Here is a 19,369-nt window from a genome sequence, read left to right as displayed (position 1 = left end):
CTGCTCCTGTAGTACAGCTGTTAGGAGGGACAGCTCCTCACCCACTCATTACCCTGATCGTAGTCGGACTGTTCACTTGAAGATAGAACTGCCTTGCTACTGAGACCAGGTCTTCGAGCCACTTGCCTCCCTAAGCATGAGAATCGGCCAGCCAGGGACTCTCTCGCGTAGCCTAACCCACCTCATACAGTTGTCATGGGGATAAAATTAGAGGGGTAGGGGATCACATATAAAGCACTGGGTTCCTTGTAGGCAGGGCTTTTTCTGGGAAAACAGGTGGTGGAACTCAGTGGTGGAGCTCAGGACCGCACAATGACACCACTTTGGTTCAGCTGGAACAAGGGTGGGGGGAGTTTTTTAAAGTTTAAATCGCCCTCAGTGAAAATAGTCACATGGCTGGTGGCCCGCCCCCTGATCTCCAGACAGAGGGGAGTTTAGATTGCCCTCCGTGCTGCTGAGCTGCGCGGAGGGCAATCGAAACTCCCCTCTGTCTGGAGATCAGGGGGTGGGGCCACCAGCCATGTGACCATTTTCAAGAGGTGCCAGAACTCCCTTCCACCATGTTCCAGCTGAAAAAAAGCCCTGCTTGTAGGTAAGACAGGAAAAACACAATAAACAAACAAACAGAACCAATAAATTTTTCACCAGATAAAGATGGGCAGTTCTCACATTCCCTTATATTTATTACTCTTGCATTTATTACTCTTGCACCATGAGCTCCAAATGGCAGACACAGGGATAACTAGGAAGTCTCCCTTTCAAGCAGCAACCACACCCAGATCTGCCGAACTTCGGCAAGGGCACTACGCCGTCAAACTAGGGTCTTGCTTTTTCTTAGGACACAGCTCAATAATTAAAAATACATTTCAAAAGTATCGACACCAACCTGCTGAGAATAAGGTACTATGCTATACTAATCGAGATTATAATTTTTAAAGCAACTGATAAATTAGAATGATTTGTCATTGTTGAAATCCTATTCACACCATCCCACCCTACACCAATGAATGCTAAGGAATGCTTCTAACTGATGCACAGACATTCCAACATAAAACAAAGATTCCCAAAGTTTTAAAAAAACGTAAAATGTAAATGCAATCAATAGCAAGTGTCTAAAAAAATGTAATGGGGTGTGTGTGGAATCTTTCAACAATACAGAAGTTGATAAGCAAGATTTCCTGAAATTTATTCTATCTACTTCAAGACTCAAATATTCTATCATCTGTTCCTATGGAAACTGAAAAGATATTCTAGGTTATATCACTATCAGCTGATTATGCTGCAGAGAAATCTGAGGTTTATTTTAAACCATAGTTTGAAAAAATGTATTTCACTACAGAAAGCTAGCTTGATTTTTAATGCCCATACTTGACATTTCAATTTAATCAGGATGAAAGTTCAAGACAAGCTTTAAACATTTCAGATTGTGACAATAACAGACAGATCTTATAATGTCTAATTACGCCCTACGAACAATGCCATTCAAGCTCTTTTGTAGAGCATCATGGCTGGAGTCCTAAGTAAAGTCGCGCTGAAATCAGTGGGATTTACTTCCAACAAATATGGTAAAGATCAACCTATAGCTATATGCTTTGAGGAAGAAATCTTAGCAGTGAGTGAAAAACTTTCTGGCTTGGTTCTTAGACTCTCCTAAAGAAGTCGCCAGCATAAGCAAGAAGCAGGGAGGGGAAGTGTGAGCATATAATATGTGCTCACATAATATGTGATGCAGCCAGAAACCAGAAGTATTCATATGATCCTCTCTCTTAACGAAAAAAAAGGAGGAGGAGGAGGTGGCAGAAGAACGCTCATGTATCTGCTCATACGGCTGTGCCACAATTCACGCTTTAAGCAGGCTGGAGAGCGCAAGTGTTAATGCTTCACCACCATGCCTACGGAGGGACTCTGTAAGGAAGCTCAGACTCTGAAACCTGTCTACAAGAGTGTGCCGAATTTTAAATGCAAATCAAGACAAAGGAAATTAATACAGGCTTTTAGATAGAGGGCTCTTCGTAAATTGTTTTGAACAGGGCTTTTTTCCTGGGAAAACAGGTGGCGGAACTCAGTGGTGGAACTCAGGACCGCACAATGACGTCACTTTGGGTCAGCTGGAACAAGGGGGGAGTTTTTTAAAGTTTAAATCACCCTTGGCGAAAATGGTCACATGGTCAGTGGCCCGCCCCCTGATCTCCAGACAGAGGGGAGTTTAGATTGCTCTCCGCGCCGCTCCAGCAATCTAAACTCCCCTCTGTCTGGAGATCAGGGGGCGGGGCCACCAGCCATGTGACCATTTTCAAGAGACCATTTTCAAAAAGCCCTGGTTTTAAAAGTGTAAATGTGGAAGGAATGTCTAAATTTCAAAATTCTCCTGCCTGGTGCTTTGTTATTTCAGATCAGCAGCACCTTAATTATCCTTAGGATTACAACAACAAAAATGCATTGGCAAGTCAAAAAGATGATACTCATTAGCAGAGTTTTGACTGCTCCTTCATAGGAGAAAGGTACAAAAGATTAAACAACGGAGAGGGAAATAACTTGTAACATTACCTCTATGACATCAAACTCCTTGGACATTCAGAAATAGGGTTAAAGGTTACAAGGGGGTCATTGGACGAGTTTCAAAGACAGTCTCCAGGAAGATGACACTGAGCTGGGACTTGGAGTGATTAGTTTAGTACGAAGCGTAGTTGACAAAACCTTACAGGTTTCTGTACACTCTTCAGATTTATTAATTAATTAAAATATTTCCGCCCGCCTCTCCTGGTACTTCAAGTCAGCTTACAATAGTAGATTAAAAACATTTACAGATGCATCCTACTTAGCTAATGCATCATCTGTAGGGTGGAGAATGGAAGATTTGTTTTCACTTACCGTGAAGCTTCCTTCACGGTAAGTTCTCTCCCCTCACTAGAAATGATATGTAATGCTGCAACATGGAGGTTGGTGCATTCATCCACCAAACATTATAGAAGAGACTAGATAGCCTCGGCTGAGGCAGCCTTTGGAAGAAGGGTTCTACAACACACCCTCTAATCTCAGGGTCCAACTGACCCTCCCTGGGGCACGTATGCTTTTTTATGTCCCCAAAGTATGCCCTGCCCCACTCCCCGGTCCACTGGAGAATGGAAGATTTGTTTTCACTTACCGTGAAGCTTCTTTCTCGGTGGTCCAGGAGTGGGGCAGTCCTACCCACCCAAAGAGGAAGGGTGGCTCTGGAGACTGGAGGGTTTATTGTACTGTACTAAGCTGCAAGCAATGATTTCATTAAAAATGCAAGCTATCTAAATGCAAGTGGCCCTTGCTTATATTGAAAATCAGAGGGGTACACATAGTTTAAAATAGTGTTAAGGAAGTTACCATTAGGATATAAGTGGATGGAAAGAAAGGGGAGGAGGCTATTATGTTGTTAAGAACTGATACAGTTATTTGAAGACTCATGGCTTAAGAATGAACTGGAGATCCCAAGAACGAGTCCCTCCCCTCCGGGATAAAAAGAGTTGGCTGACCCTGCATCAGAGAGGAGGAGCTACGGTCCGAAAAGTACAGACTGCCCCACTCTCTGGACCACCAGAGAACATCCTCTCTGATTGGAACATTTGCGCTTTTAACTAGATATTATTTTCATTGTTGCTCTGCAATAGAATGTATTATATTGATGTCCTAGGAACTATCCTCTTTGGACTATCCCTGTAAAAATGTTCTCCCCTGCTCTCTGCTGTACAGTGTGTGTATGTGTATGTATTTGCAAAAAGAATGGAACAGTTCATGTATTTGCCAAAGTGGGCTTTGGTTCCTGGCATGTGTATAATTGCATCTCAGGATGGATCTGCACCCGTTGATCCTACAAGGCAAAAACTGCCTAGGAAAAATGTCACGAAGAAGTGTTCCTGAGCTAATAAGAGCAAGTTGTTATGAGCATACCTTCTAGCCGGGTCAAAGAACTGGCTTCCAAATGCACAACATGTTTCAGCTTGCTACTGGTACTGAATGGAGACAGCTGGTTGATTAAAAGTGTTCCCTTGGGAATGGTTAGCCAAATAACAGGAACTTGCAATGATGGCTGCTTAATGAGCAAAGCAAGGGCCAAAATTTCTGACAGTGTCAAGGAGTTAAGTGGTACTAGACGAGGTGTTTAAAAGGTGGAATGTTCTGAACTCTCCAGCTTGGAAATAAAGAGTATTGTAATGACTGCTGCTGAAGACCATTTTTATTCTGGCATCCATATTCAGCGGAACAATTTCTTTTGATCCAAGCCTTTTCAAACTTTATGAAGTGTCCTGTACGCTCCAGGAGGACAACAGGTTGTTTAACACACAGCTTAGATTAAGAGACTTTTATTGTATGAAAAAGAGAAAGAAGCACAATAGTCACGCACACGGCTTTTTTTCAATAGGAACGCGGTGGAACGGAGTTCCGGAACCTCTTGAAAATGGTCCCATGGCTGGTGGCCCCGCCCCCTGATCTCCAGACAGAGGCGGAGTTTAGACTGCCTTCTGCACTGCTGAAGCAGCGTGGAAGGCAATCTAAACTCCCCTCTGTCTGGAGATCAGGGGGCAGGGCCACCAGCCATGGGACCATTTTCTCCGAGGGCAACCCACTGAGTTCCACCACCGCTTTCCCCAGAAAAAAACGCCCTGGTCACACAAGTGTCAGAAGGGCAGAAAAGCAGTTACGTGTTAATAGACCAAGTACTATTCTGGCGCCTGTCAGACCTCTTTCTACTAAGTTGGGCTTCAGTCCAATTATATTGATCGCTAATGATGGGAAGGCAAGCTTAGCACACATTTGGTGGTTCAGCCCTTGACCAGGCCTGCTGCCAACAGCGGATGAAATGGAACACTCAGCATTACAGAAGCAGGCAGACAAGGAAATATTTTAAGGCTATCCAGTTAGCTGGGGGTGGCAGAACAGTATGGTATAGCCTGATCCTGTCAGATTTGGAAGCTAAGCAGGGCCGCTACTTGGATGGGGTTCTTCTGCAGAGACAGGCAATGGCAAACCCCCTCTACTCATCTCTTGCCTTGAAAGCCCCTTGTGGGGGTCACCCATAAGTCGGTTGCAGCTTGACGGCACACACTCACACAAACTAATCTATTTAAGATAATGGCAAACTAGCGTTTTCTTGATCAGTCATAACCTAAACCTGGAAAGATATTATCAATGCATTTTCTATATCTAATTTATCTTTTATCTAACTGCACTTTTATCTTGACTAACGCATCATATAGAAAAATCTGTTCTGCCTTTTCTTTTAAAAGCCAGCATATCAATATTTGTTAAATATATTTAGAAGACCTTGTTGCGTATGATTAAGTATAGTTTAAAGTAATTGAAGAAGTTTATTAGGAATGTCTATGTCCTCTGAGAAAATGCCTACTCTTAGGTTCCTAAAAAAGGTAGAGCGGGGCGGGGAGAAAGAAAAAAAACCCTCAGGCATTATATTTCACCATATGAAATTCTTCATTTTTCTCTGTACTTGAAACAGGAGTGGCTCAAGGTTTTTGTGGTCTCTGGGCAGCAGTTCTGATTGGGCATGTACTGCTCCTACATATATGCAGAGAAAGAAAGAGATTGATATTAACCTGTCCATTACTACACACTTTTCAGCAGGAGAAGGAAGATGGATAAACAGCTTCCATGATACCATGATCTGAATGATCTGATGTTTTTGAGGCCACAATAAAAAAAAATCCAAAAAAGTGGTAACTCTTATAAGTGGTAACTCTTTTGATAGGTGCATTGGCTTCTTCGGGCACGAGCATCATCTCTACCATAGTGCACCTAATATGGGAACCTAACAAAGCAAAAATAAAGTACGAACCAGTACTATAAGCCCAGACCTTTTACACTTTGTCAACAAGGGTAAAAGAGCTCAAAAATTCACCCAATGAACTCAAACACATGCAAAATTCTCTATTCCAGAATGTAAATTCAGTTGTCATATGAACATACACAGGCTGAACCATATGTGGAAGGATGAAAAAAACAGGTTAACAAATAGCCAGTACCATATGAGGAGAAAGAAAACAAAAATCTGCAATTTCTCCTAAGTTTTTCTATTCACCACTCCCCTCCAACATTCCCCTCCAACATTCTTGACATCTTTCTCAGGACACAAATCATCTATTCATTCTTATCGAGAAAACGGAAGCTGTAGCAACATTTTATCAGGGTACTTTCAATCTTCCTTTCACTCCAGATACAACTAAACACTATTAAAGTTCTTCTGAATGGTCCTCAGTGTTATTGAAAGTTAGTCACTGGCCACACAGGACAGACACGCAGACTAATCATTTCGTAATTATTTTGATACACTGCCTAACACAACTGTCAATTGTTCAAATCAAGGGAGATTAATTTTCACGGCTCCACTTGTCAGTTATTCTTCAGAATTTAATAGAAAGAGAAAATTGTTTGTGTCCTATGCATGTACCATTTTGACCTTATCTAACAACAGTAAGTACTTTCAGTTACATATAGCCAAATAATAACAGACGTGCCGTGGATTTATTTTTTCAGAGTCCCTAAGTAAAAACCGACACTCACGGTTCATAAGCAGATTTGCATGTATCTAAGTATTTTGCATCATTTAGTCTGAAAGGGGTGAAGTGCCTAGTTGCAAAACAGGAAGACCACGGCAGCTAAGTTTTAGGACAGTTGATAGAGGTGGTGCAGGGAGATATTGTCCTACCTAAAGTTTGCATTTTGAAAAATACTGTAATTTTTTGCATTTAAATAGTTTAGATTTTATTTCAGCTTGCTAATGTGGGGCTTTTAAAGTTGTTGTCTTAGTTAAAATGCAGGCCTCTGAGGAAAGGCGGAGGGGGGCTGGATGGCCGGATGGAGTTGAATCTTACTGGACAGTAGCTGTACCCTAAGGGGCAGAGTGAAATGCAGTTTTTAGTTACTGCGCTGAGAGAAATTATTCTGAGCAAAGCAGGCAACCTGTGTAGAAGTCTGAAGGGGTTTTATTCTAGCTTGGTCAGGCAATCTGTGTGAAACCTGAACTGTCCATTTCTGAGAGAAAATATTCATTCAGGTCAAAACAGGCAAATGTGTACCACCTGAGAGCATCTGTGTGTTTCTGAGAGAATTTATTCTGCCAAGTTCAATGAAATTACGTGTTCCTGAGAGAGTCAGTATCTGTGTGGCATTCTGAGAAATTCTAAGTCAGGCAAACTGCGCATGCACCTGGGACAGTTGATGTATATGTGAGAGAGAAATTATTTTATTTAAGTCAGGCAAACTGTGTGTGTGCCTGAGAGAGAGCATCTGTGTATATCTAAGTGAGAGACAGAGCTATTTAATTCAGGCAAGCTGTGTGGAAAGGCCTGAATTAATCTATGTCTGTGAGGAGTTTATTCTGTTAGAGAAGATCTGGGTGGAAAATTAGTTTGTGTGATTGAGCTTGTGAATATATAACTGTCTTTGAAACCACCAAATTTAAGAACTATTCTGAAACCAATATGCTTATCAAAACTCTGCAACCATCATGCTTATGTACCTAATAAATATATTCTATTTTTGTTTTAGAAAAACTCATAGGAAGTCCTCAGTACATTCCATGTATATATCACTTGAGTTCCTTCTTATTGAAATTAACAGATTGCTTGTTTCAAAAACAGTCTCAGTCTCCCGTGTTGAATGTACAATTAGAAGACACAATTATAACTTCCACTTGTGTAATAACATCTTATGCTGTATAATAACATTTCATTGTCTCCATAGGGAACCACCGGTCAACAAACTGCTAGCTGCATTTGTTTCGCTCGAATGAGCTTTCTCAAGGGCAGCAAAAAATTCACTGAAAGTTTAACTCACACACCTGAAGTACCTCTTTCAAGTGAAGGAACTCAAGTGGTATACAGACAGAATGTATTGAGGACTTCCTATGAGTTAACTGGTGTTACACTATCTACAGATGCATTGTGTTCCCGAGCGGAATATTTATTGTATGTATTTGTCATTAATGGATGTCTTTAACTCTACTTATTGGATGTGTTTATTGAATGGATGTAATTGTATTTATTATATGCACTGAGCATTTTGTACACTTTATGCACTCAATTACATGCATTCATTCTCTGATGATTGCTTAAGATTCAAATATTGAGGGAGATCTTGTTTGTAAACTACCATCTATAACAAGCCTTCTTATATTACATCTTACAACGAGGAGGTCTAAGGCAACAGCTTTTGGTAGCAGTGAAAACCTTCTCAGAGAGTCAGGGAGACAGAAATATACAGGGCTCACAAACATAAAATGGAAGGAGTTCTTGAGGTAACAGCTTGGGTGAAGTAGAGAATACCTACACTCTGTGTGAGTGGAATTAAAAAGTATGTTGGCCCTCTAGTGTATAAGTTTAAGGTAAAGTAAGGAGGAGCTGAATTTAAGGTTCCAAAGCCAAAGAGACTAGGTTTAAAAGGCATTACAAACAGGACAAATCAGTACAGGGTGGTACGGACAGCGGGTCAGATCTTGCAGTACAGGGCTTTTTCCCTGGGAAAAGAGGTGGTAGAACTCAGTGGGTTGCCCTCGGGGAAAATGGTCACATGGCTGGTGGCCCCGCCCCCTGATCTCCAGACAGAGGGGAGTTGAGATGGCCCTCCGCGCCGCTGCAGCGGCGCGGAGGGCCATCTCAACTCCCCTCTGTCTGGAGATCAGGGGGCGGGGCCACCAGCCATGTGACCATTTTCAAGAGGTTCCGGAACTCCGTTCCCCTGCGTTCCAGCTGAAAAAAAGCCCTAGGTGCAGTGTATCTTTAATCAGTAGAGTAAAACTTCCTCACCTCCAGCTTCCTGCTGCAGATTTTCATGTTGGGACCCAGCAAAAATGATAGTATCATTAATAAACTGAACTGATTACACAGCTGCAAGGGTAGCACCAGCTTCACCAATATATTTATAAACAGTTGGATCCATCCATTAAACAGCAAAACTTTTATGTATCTGCTTCTGAGAAAAAAAATCAGATGGTACCTGAGTCTCAATTCCTTGCTCAAGCAACCGTTTGGCCTGATTTTCCACCTCTAGCCGAGCTCTTGCAATAAAAAGCAGGTCATTTTCAATCACTTCGATTCCGGAGAGGTCTATTCCTTGAGAAAGGTAATCTATAAAAGTAACAGAATATTGATATGTTATAAAAAGTCTGACAATGGTAAAGCAAAATGTTACACCTTTTTAGTGTTGTTTTACACGTCACTTGTTCATCTCTAGAATACTTGATATTGGCATGCACTCCAAAGTCCAAACCTTTCTTTTACAAGGGACTAGAAGAACTATTCACCATCGGATTCAAGCCCTACGTCCCACATAATCTATAGTCCTGCCACAAATGACTAATAGCGCGTTATTACTACTGTAGCAGTAGCAGCGGTAACCTAAATCCATGGACTGGTATAACTCCGGGAGTAAGGGTGTAATTCTGCTTAGGATGACAGATGATTATAGAGGTGACCTCGTTTTTAAATGGGCAGTCATACTGTGTACAAAACGAATGTGATCTATAACTATAACTATTTAATTTTAATACAGAAGTATGGACTGGAAGCATCCTTGAGAGTCAGGATTATGGGTGGATCCGACCAGCTTTTTTGCTCGTGAAAAAGTAAGGCGGTGTCCTGTTTAATTATTCAAAGAGGCTATTTTGAGAATCATGGGACCTGAATATACAAATAACATCGGGTATGGGGGCTGAGTTATGGAGTGGAACGGGGAAATATGGGAGAGAAAAGGCTGGCTGGATCCAACCCAATAATAAACACTACCCTAAGCTGCAGTTTGGTTATTGTTATTAACAGGGGGTTTTTCTGGGGAAAAGGTGGTAGAATTCAGTGGGTTGCACTCGGAGAAAATGGTCACATGGCTGGTGGCCCCGCCCCCTGATCTCCAGACAGAGGGGAGTTGAGATTGCCCTCCGCACGGAGGGCAATCTCAACTCCCCTCTGTCTGGAGATCAGGGGGCGGGGCCACCAGCCATGTGACCATTTTCAAGAGGTGCCGGAACTCTGTTCCCCCGCGTTACGGCTGGAAAAGCCCTGGTTATTAAGCATCTACACATTCCACAGCTAACAATGACAGGACTGTAGTCAAAGTTTATAAAATGAAAATGTAAAGAAGATCTTTGACTGAAACAACAGAAATGTTACTAACACCCCATACACATCATGTTTATTTCTTTGAACCGTTTTTAAAAGAAATTTTGTTCCGCGAATTATTTGCACTTAAATTTTCAAACTCGTCCATCAAAACAGGCCAGCCTTCTTGCTAAGCTATCACAAGGTTTCGTTGTGCTCCACTTGGATTTCTTTTTGTGCAGGAAATAAACAGTCATACTTTTTAAAAAATCAAAGCCATTTCTTGAGAGATTCCAGTACTGATTCATTTTTATTCCAGACGGAAACCCAGCACTTTTAGTGCAAAGGCCATTTCCCCTTGCTCAACGGCACTTAAAGTAGATAATAACTGGATATTGCTATATAGGCACTTAAGTATATCACAGAAGAGGCCTTTGCTTTATATTGGTGAAAACTCTGAGTAGCCCCTCTCTCTAGAACCATGGCATAGCTACAGCTCTTCATACCATGTTGTTCAAATGAAAAATGCCAGTTTTAAAATATGATTAGACCCTGTTGCATTGCTAGAATGTTAATGCTGCGTCTTACACTAGATTGCAACTTTTCAACTGCAGCAAGAAGACCCGGGGGAAAGCCATTTTACTTCATAAATGCCCACCCATTCACTGTATAACAGTCATTATTATTCTTTTTTTAGAAAAACTTCCTGCATTTCTCATTTCCATTTTCTCTAATTGTGTGCCACCCTGGAGGCCTGTTGTCAGGCAGAATATATTAATACTTTTAAACAGGGCTTTTTTTCAGCAGGAACGCGGTGGAACGGAGTTCTGGAACCTCCTGAAAATGGTCACATGGCTTGTGGCCCCGCCCCCTGATCTCCAGATAGAGGGGAGTTGAGATTGCCCTCTGCGTCGCTCCAGTGGCGCGGAAGACAATCTCAACTCCCCGCTGTCTGGAGATCAGGGGGTGGGGCCACCAGCCATGTGACCATTTTCTCCGAGGGCAACCCACTGAGTTCCACCACCTCTTTTCCCAGAAAAAAATCCCTGCTTTTAATAAATAAAAACGATCATATGGCCCAATGTTTTGTTGGGCCATAGAATACTTCAGTACAGTAGGAGATAACTCAATCCAGCGGTGATGTTGCATTGTATACAATGGCATATATCTTACCCCACTCTAGATTTGAAGAAGACTTTCTCCAATCTAAAGAGCTTTCTGCTAATTAAGTGGTTCTTCCTCAGGTGGAAGTCCCACTTAAATTGAAGAAAGACTTTGTTGAACACAGCGGTGGAATGCGTGTGAATGTTCTATTATGATGAATAAATTCACATTAACCATGGACCTTCTCAAGGAGCAACAGATTTCACACTTGCATAGTTCCCAGTTATGGATATTCCAGGGAGACATTTCAGTATTAGTAAGATCCACATGAGATCATGCACATCAAGTTCTTATTAAGCTTCAGGGATCACAGGCTGCTTTCTTAAGCCGCATTTTACACAGTGATGTTTTGCTTTTTAGCAGATAATAGAATGTTAAGCCACCCGTCGCAGCATTTTGTGACCTGTGGTGCTTTACTTGATCATTGTAACGAGTTTGCTTTGTTTCATGTGCCTTTGGGTCCCTTGAAACCAACAAGATAGTTGCAAAATGTCATTATTCCATGTTAGAAACCCACAGTGCCTGAGATTGTTGCCAAGAAGTTATCACTGAAATTAAAAAGTTAAGACTGTAATATGCAACACTATTTGCATACCAAGGCATCTAATTATAAGGAGGAATTAAACTAGCTAGCAAGCTACTGATTTATTGTTTTTTTAAAATTGCATCTAATACTTTTCAATCACAGTGTATTTCTTAGCTAATGACAAAACCAGAAATTTCATTAATTTTCCAACTTCCTTTATGGTTTTTAAGTGACTCAAAAGTAAACGAAACAATGCTAACTCATTACACTCCAGTGAGCAAAATGTGAAGCCTCCCTCCAGTCTAAGAAGCCTTCCACTATCTTGAGAACGCTAAAAAAAACCCTCCATTGCTCTTTTAGAATGAGTGAAATGCTTCTTAAGGTAAGATTTTCCATGCTTAAAATATATAGCATGAAGGAGTCTGGGGACTTTTTCAATTTTGCTATGGAAATATTGGGAAATTTGGGGAAACACTGGGTGGGGGGGGGGGTGGCAATGAAATACAAGAATTTACTGAAAATGTGTAGTATGAATACTTTTATCTAAGGCAATCTACAGCATTGGATAATGACAATTCTTACGTAAACTGTAGACATATCGCTCATTTTCAAAACTATTTTTGTTTTGGCAACAATGAATATGCAAGAATGTACGGCACCAGCCAAGTTCTTTCAGAAAGTGGGTGGAGCCAGATGGTGCGCATTGGGCCAGCAGAGATTCTGATTGGCCACCAAGAGATCTGACAGGTCATGCAATAATTTTCAAATGCTGCTTTGGCAGCAGCAGCCACCACAGTTTTGAGGGAAATTTGTGCAAATGCAAAAAAATAAATAAATCAACATGCCAATTTTTAAAGGCATCCTATTTAACAAAACTTCTGCTTGACATGTTGAAGATTTACTATTAGGAGTTATGCATACTTATTCCCTGACATTCCTTGGTTCGCTCTGCATCATATAGCAGCCATTATTTCAATTTCCCCCCAAACTTCAGGGGTTTTTCCATAGCTTAAAGCTGGAAATTTTACATCTCCCCTTGTGGCATATGGTAACGTATAGGTTGCCTGTGGATACGCTCATTATGTATAAAACGGTCAGGTGTGATTTGCATGGCTAGTGATTTCCAAGTATCCACTAAAGTAGACATTTACTTCCCAGGAATTAGTCTGACAGATATTCCAAAATGAGCTAATAGCACGCCACTCATTTAGGAACTGTTTCCTAAAAAGAATCCTCAGCATAAAATGCCAGTTGAATTACTCAATTCCCAACCTTGATTTCCATGACTTTGGAACTGTCTGACAGCAGATGCAAGGGACTCAGTTACTATGGGCCAAGCTACAAGTGACGAATGACACTTGAACGGCAAGTGAACGGACTCACATGTATTCCTCCCTGTTCACTTGTGCTCCACTCTATCATGTAGGGCCAAGCTACAAGTGACGAATGACACTTGAACGGCAAGTGAACAGACTTGCATGTATTCCTCCCTGTTCACCTGTGCTCCACTCGATCATGTAGGGCCAAGCTACAAGTGACAAATGACACTTGAACGGCAAGTGAACAGACTCACGTGTATTCCTCCCTGTTCGCTTGTGCTCCACTCGATCATGTAGGGCCAAGCTACAAGTAATGAATGACACTTGAACGGCAAGTGAAGAGACTCACGTGTATTCCTCCGTTCACTTGCGCTCCACTTGATCACAAGTGGAGCGCAAGTGGAGCGCAAGTGAACAGGGAGGAATACACGTGAGTCTGTTCACTTGCCGTTCAAGTGTCATTCATCACTTGTAGCTTGGCCCTACATCAAACAAGAAAGGGAGAAGAAGGCTGTATCATGCCACCAGAGGAAGGGGGTGGCCTACAGCCTGTTAGTTGCAGCACAGTATGTGCGTTATCTACGCAGCATCTGTCCTCACAGCCTTTTTGTAGACAGCCACCATAACAAAAAGGCCGTCTCTGCACCCAGCAGCATCGGTATCATTATCCTCCACCAAGAGCCTCTCTTCTGCTGTTGCCCTTGGAGCAGGAGGCGAAGGCGAACAGAAGCCCAAAGCGGTCTGCCCCTTGATGCTCCAGCACAGATCCCAACTAAGCAGTATGCACCAAAGGGGCAGCAACTTCACTTAGCCGACTGTCCAATGCAGCAGAAATGATAACCTCTACGTTAACAAGAGAAATTGCTGCCTGGTTTCAGATGAACAGAGATACTTGCTCCATGCATGTTCTCAGGTTTAAAAGAAAAATCATGTCAAAAGGGCTGGAAAATGAGAGGGGGCTTCTGAGAGGCTTTGTGATGTTATTCTATACAAGTTCCTTCAAGACCAGAAGCTTCATTTGCTTTGCCATTTGCTACATCTCAGCTGGAGAAACCTCAATAGGACATCTTGCTCTGCTTCGGAGAAAAGAGGCGTAGTGTTCGGAAGATGACCCTTCTTGCAAGAATGCTGCCCTCATTTTATAGGCTCCAAATAAAGTGGTTTAAAACAGCACACTTGTCATCTGCACACCTCTGTCAGCTTGGCCTCTCAAGTCTTCAATGCTGAATCTCATCGATCTGTTTTAAACACTGTTGGGGAATGCGCACAAAAAGCTTACCAGCCAGCTCCCCAGACGCCACGAACAATTGCCAGGTATAGGTGATTAGGAAGCGAGCTTGCTGGGCACACGGCATGTCTACGGTATATTGAGTTCTGAGAAGCTTGTTATATTTTTTGGCTGATTGGTTACGAGTGGTATTCAGCCAAGCCATCTTTATTTGCTGACTCAAGAAACAATTTAGCCCTGGCTTGTCTCCAGAGTGATACAAAGGAAATTATGCGTCACCATCAATACGCCTTCACTGTGTTCCATAACAAGGCACTACTAATGATGGGGGCATCATTAAACACTAAATATTCTTGAACGCACAGCCTGTCCTTCTGGAGACAGCTGGGGTCATGTGACAGGGCTGCATCCCATCACCACTGCGGTGCATGCTCCATAGCAACCACTCCAGGATGGACAGAGAGAAAAGCAGGAGCAGAAGTTGCTCCTGCAAATCCTGCCGGCATGCCTACGAGCGAGATTACTGCAAGGTACTTAAGTGGTGTCATGACCCGCTATGACCCACTCAGGGACTCTGACTCAGAGTCCCCAGAAGAGGAGCCCAAGGAGCCAGGGTCAGGAACTGCAGTGGGCCAGAGGAACCAGGAAGGGCCCAGCACTGCAGGGGCACCTGTAGATGTCACATCACTGCCAGAGGTCACCATGTTAGAGCCTGCGAGGGAAACCTCACCATCAGCCCCTGGGATGGCGAGGTTCTGCCAGGCAGGGCTTGTGATAAATAAATCATATGTTGGCCCTAGAAACCTAATTAAAGGATTCCATGTTTGAGCCATTAGCAGAGTCTATCGTTTAGCAGAGGAAGCGTGATTACAGGCAGTGGTGAGCTGGTTCTGCTGGCTCGTGTGGCTCGTGTGTGCAGGAGAGAAAATAACAATGCTTACACTTGCTTATACTTAGAAAGGAAATAAGAGTTCTTTATTGTAGGAACTCCATTCTCTGATAGGAAAGGAGGAGAGACAGATCCTAACTACCTATCTAGTCTAAGGATGGGCATGGATGCCAGGATAAGTCCTGCATCCATGCTTCCAAGATGGAGAGAGGAGAAGAAGTGAGATGGTGCCTGGAACAATGCTAGGAAGAGACGAGGTGAGAGGGAGGAAGTCAGGAGGAGGAAATCTGGAGAATAGCAATCTACATATCAAAGGGGCAGTCAGAGCAGTAAACAGAGTGCCCTGACCTCTCTATCTTTCTAACTCTTTGGTTTGTCCCCCTCTGGAACCTGAGGAAAGGGACAGTGCTGAACCCTCTTGTTCCAACAGCTTGAACCCGGGCCCATAGTCCCTGAGGACCCCCTCCCAGTCCACAGGAATGTTGGTGGTAGAAGGCTCGGGCAGAGGTGGCCCAGAGGAAGTAAAGTGCCAGACTGGCTACAAGCAGCCCCATGGTAGAGCTCGGGCATTGCACTGGGGATGGTCCCTTGCAATGCTGGCCAGTGCGCAGAACAGCCTCAGGAACTCCAGCACCTGCCAACCGTGCAGCTGGGGCAGATCTGAAAACTAAAAAGCAAATTTGCAGGGCTACTTTGTTCAAGATTCTGTTCCAATAACATCAAAGTCTGTGCTGGGATGGTGGCAGGATAGACTCTAGATGGACAAAGTGCCTGCAGTTGGACCGTGCAGTAAATTGTGGTGTCGTCAAATTGCTGGAGATCTGCATGCTAGAGGAAGAGCAAGGAGAATGCAAAAGCACTGCAAGCAAGTCATCAGTGGGAGGGGACACGGCTCAGTGGCTGAGCCTGACACTTGGCCTGTCATGTCTGAGCCCCATCCATGCCAATGTTAATGATCCTTTTGTGCTGAACAAACGTATCCTGCTGTAACTCAACGTCATTTTACCCGTGTCATAACTATTTCTTTCACAGGCTTCCACAGGTGTTTATCTGATGGACTGTAACAGCTTCCAGTGTTTCTGACCTTGTACTCCCTCTCAGACTTTGCTATGTCTTACTTCTTAGTGACTCAGCTTGATATTTCAAATATGTGGAATGTTCTCACACAAGGAGAGCACCAAAACCTTGTTTATGATTGGGGGGGGGGAGAGCAGACTTGAATGTTAAAAGAGAAGTCTCTCTCACACGATGACATTCCTGTCAACTTTTACTCTTGCTGCTTAGATGCTTACCTTGCTTCTGAGTGGTCCTATGGACATATATATGGAAATGATCTGATTTCTGAATAAAAACCATTGCTGCCTGCTCCACACCTGATCCCAATCTGGGCTTCCTGCCATGGCAAGCTCTCTGGAAGTTTGGTTGCCTCATCTGGGCTTCCCTCCACAGCAGCGCCCTCTAGTGGTTCAGCAGGGTAGGAAGTGAGTTGTCTTGAAGACACTTAGCCTTTTATATAGCAGGATATGGCACATCAGAGGGAATTAGTGGCATTTATGGGCTGCACCAGTCTGGAAAATGGGCAAGACCCTTTAAGGAGAGAGATGTTTTTTATCATTAGAACTGCAAGTTTCTTAATTTACTACAGCTAAACCGATTTTCAAAACTTACCCACAGAACTGCTGCTTCGTGGTCTATATATTTTAAACCAGCATTTCAAAAGGTGATTATATAACAGGTTTAGTTGAAAGAGATAACACAAAATGTCTGTATCACAGGCGGCAAGAGTTGAAAGCTTTTCTGAGTTGGCAGCTATCTCTACTTCTTCAAAATGCAAGACTTATCACAAACTTTCAAACAAAGACTGCAATTGGTCATTGACAACTGATCTCTGGAATCAGATTTGGTCATCTAAACTACTTAGCACTCCAGAAATTAACACAAAACTCCAAACATATAAAACAATTACAAGATGTTACCATACTCCAAAAAAAGTCTCTGCAATTATACCAAATTATTCTCCACTATGCTGGAGGGAATTCGGAGGCATTGGCTCAAATGCCCACTGTTGGTGGAAATGTCAGATCATAAATAAATTCTGCAAAGACATATTATATCAAATACATACAATAACCAACCATAAGATCTCATTTATACCTCAACTAATTTTCCTAGATTTATGGCATGATATTGATATCCCAATGATAAGACAAGAATTAATAACAACCTTTTTAATTGCTGCAAAAACATAAATAGCTCTAAATTGGAATAAACCAAAACAACCAATTAACCAATGGTATTTGAAAATATGGGATTATTTTATCATTGAAAAGGTAACCAACAAACTACACCACTCTGAGACATCTTCAAACAGCACTCAATTCTATGAAAAATTGATACCTTTTTTTGAATACATCACAGAGAAAGAATTGCAGGTACCTAACCATCTAGATCAAACCACACTAGATTCATAATCTAATTAAAACAAAACAAATAAGAAAAGGAAAACAAAAGATCACAATGTCAAACTATATCACTGTACTGTCTAGATTGTACTAACATAACTCCAATTTTATGTACATAGTTTATAACACATTTTAACGCTTTTTGTTGCATGTATACTGTTATCCTTGTATATTTAACATTTATTTAATAAAACTTGTTTGGAAAAAAAATGTGAGACTTTTTTATGCCCATCACAGTTACGACCTTAAAATGCCTCTCCACGTTAAAACAAAGAGGCTAACTGATAAAGATGATGGAGGCTAACTGATGGAGAGTTACTCGACCAAGGTCACCCAATGAGTTTTCATAGCCAAATAGACATTTGAACCCAAGCCTCCCCAGACAATATAACCATGGCACTATTCTGGCTGTCACAATGGATTCAGGAGATATTTTAAAAAGCAGCGCTTCTATTGTTTTCTGAGCAAAATCCAGCAATATTCGTTTACTTGAAAAATGCAGTCCCTCCAAAAAAACCCTGCACTTTTGTTTCAGAAGATCTACAAGTAGATCAAGGATGCTGACTGTTCCCCATGTCACAAATGAGCTTTGAAACCTGGATGGCCCAGACTAGCCCAAATTTGATCAAGGAAGTTAAGTAGGTTGTTGTGGGTTTTCCGGGCTGTATTGCCGTGGTCTTGGCATTGTAGTTCCTGACGTTTCGCCAGCAGCTGTGGCTGGCATCTTCAGAGGTGTAGCACCAAAAGACAGAGATCTCTCAGTGTCACAGTGTGGAAAAGATGTAGGTCATTTGTATCTACTCAGGAGGGGTGGGGTTGAGCTGAGTCATCCTGTAAGAGTTTCCCAGGGTGTGGAATGCTAATGGCGGGAGGCTTCACTGTATCCTGAGGAGGTTCTTTTGCATATGGATTGGTACTTGATGTGCTAATCTTCTCTGCAGGGCTATTGTCGGGGATAGAATGTTTTGTTAGCCTGGTGTTTTTCAGAACTGGAAACCATGCTCTGTTCATTCTTAAGGTTTCTTCTTTCCTGTTGAAGTTTTGCTTATGCTTGTGAATTTCAATGGCTTCCCTGTGCAGTCTTGTCCGGGGTCAGCAGCCCAGCCCCCGGACTTGCTGGCAGACAGCGGCAGGGGGCAGCCGGGAGACAGCAGTTCAGCTGCTCTGTCTGGCAAACAGAGCCAGACCCTGCCTACTCCAGGGGGAAGGGGCAAAAGGCCAAAGCCTCAGAAGGCTGGAGGGAGCAGGGAGAAGCCAGCTAGTCCCACCCACCATGGGGGAGAAAGGGGGCTAAGCAGGCTAGAGGAAAAGGGCCAAGGCAAGGGGAACAGGGACACAGCAACAGCCCAGACAGAGCCCTTACCTTCCAAGGAGGAGAAGCAGCCACCACAGCCCAGAGCCACACCCTGGCTAGAGGACAGCAGCCTGGCTCAGGAGGTGCTAGGAGCCAAGCCCCTCCAGGTGGAGCTGCCACAGGCATTCTGGGGGAGGAGATGGGTAGCCCCTCCCAGCATCAGTGAACAGGCAGCACAGAAGCTGGCCAGGGCAGCTCCTCGCGAGCAAGGCCAGACAGGCTCAGCAGCACAAAAGCTGGCCAGGGCAGCTCCTCGCGAGCAAGGCCAGGCAGGCTCAGCAGCACGGAAGCCGGCTGGGGCAGCTCCTCGTGAGCAAAGCCAAGGAGACCTCAGCTGGGGATGGCTCGCAT

The 19,369-nt window shown here is 43.1% G+C and overlaps 1 protein-coding gene across 1 annotated transcript in view; it reads right to left on the bottom strand.

Moving 5' to 3' along the window:
• The window catches only part of COG5 (component of oligomeric golgi complex 5), a 261,645-nt gene that overhangs the window by 124,517 nt on the left and 117,759 nt on the right, over nt 1–19,369 (bottom strand). Inside the window, exon 7 of the mRNA XM_054987831.1 lies at nt 8,980–9,110. Within this exon, the coding sequence (XP_054843806.1) occupies nt 8,980–9,110 (131 nt within the window). The remainder of the gene's footprint in view (nt 1–8,979; nt 9,111–19,369) is intronic.

Source organism: Eublepharis macularius, chromosome 9, assembly GCF_028583425.1.
Source record: "Eublepharis macularius isolate TG4126 chromosome 9, MPM_Emac_v1.0, whole genome shotgun sequence".
In the NCBI taxonomy this organism is placed as follows: Eukaryota; Metazoa; Chordata; class Lepidosauria; order Squamata; family Eublepharidae; genus Eublepharis; species Eublepharis macularius.
Note: the sequence above shows the minus strand (reverse complement) of the source record. Positions and strands in the feature narration are given on the sequence as shown.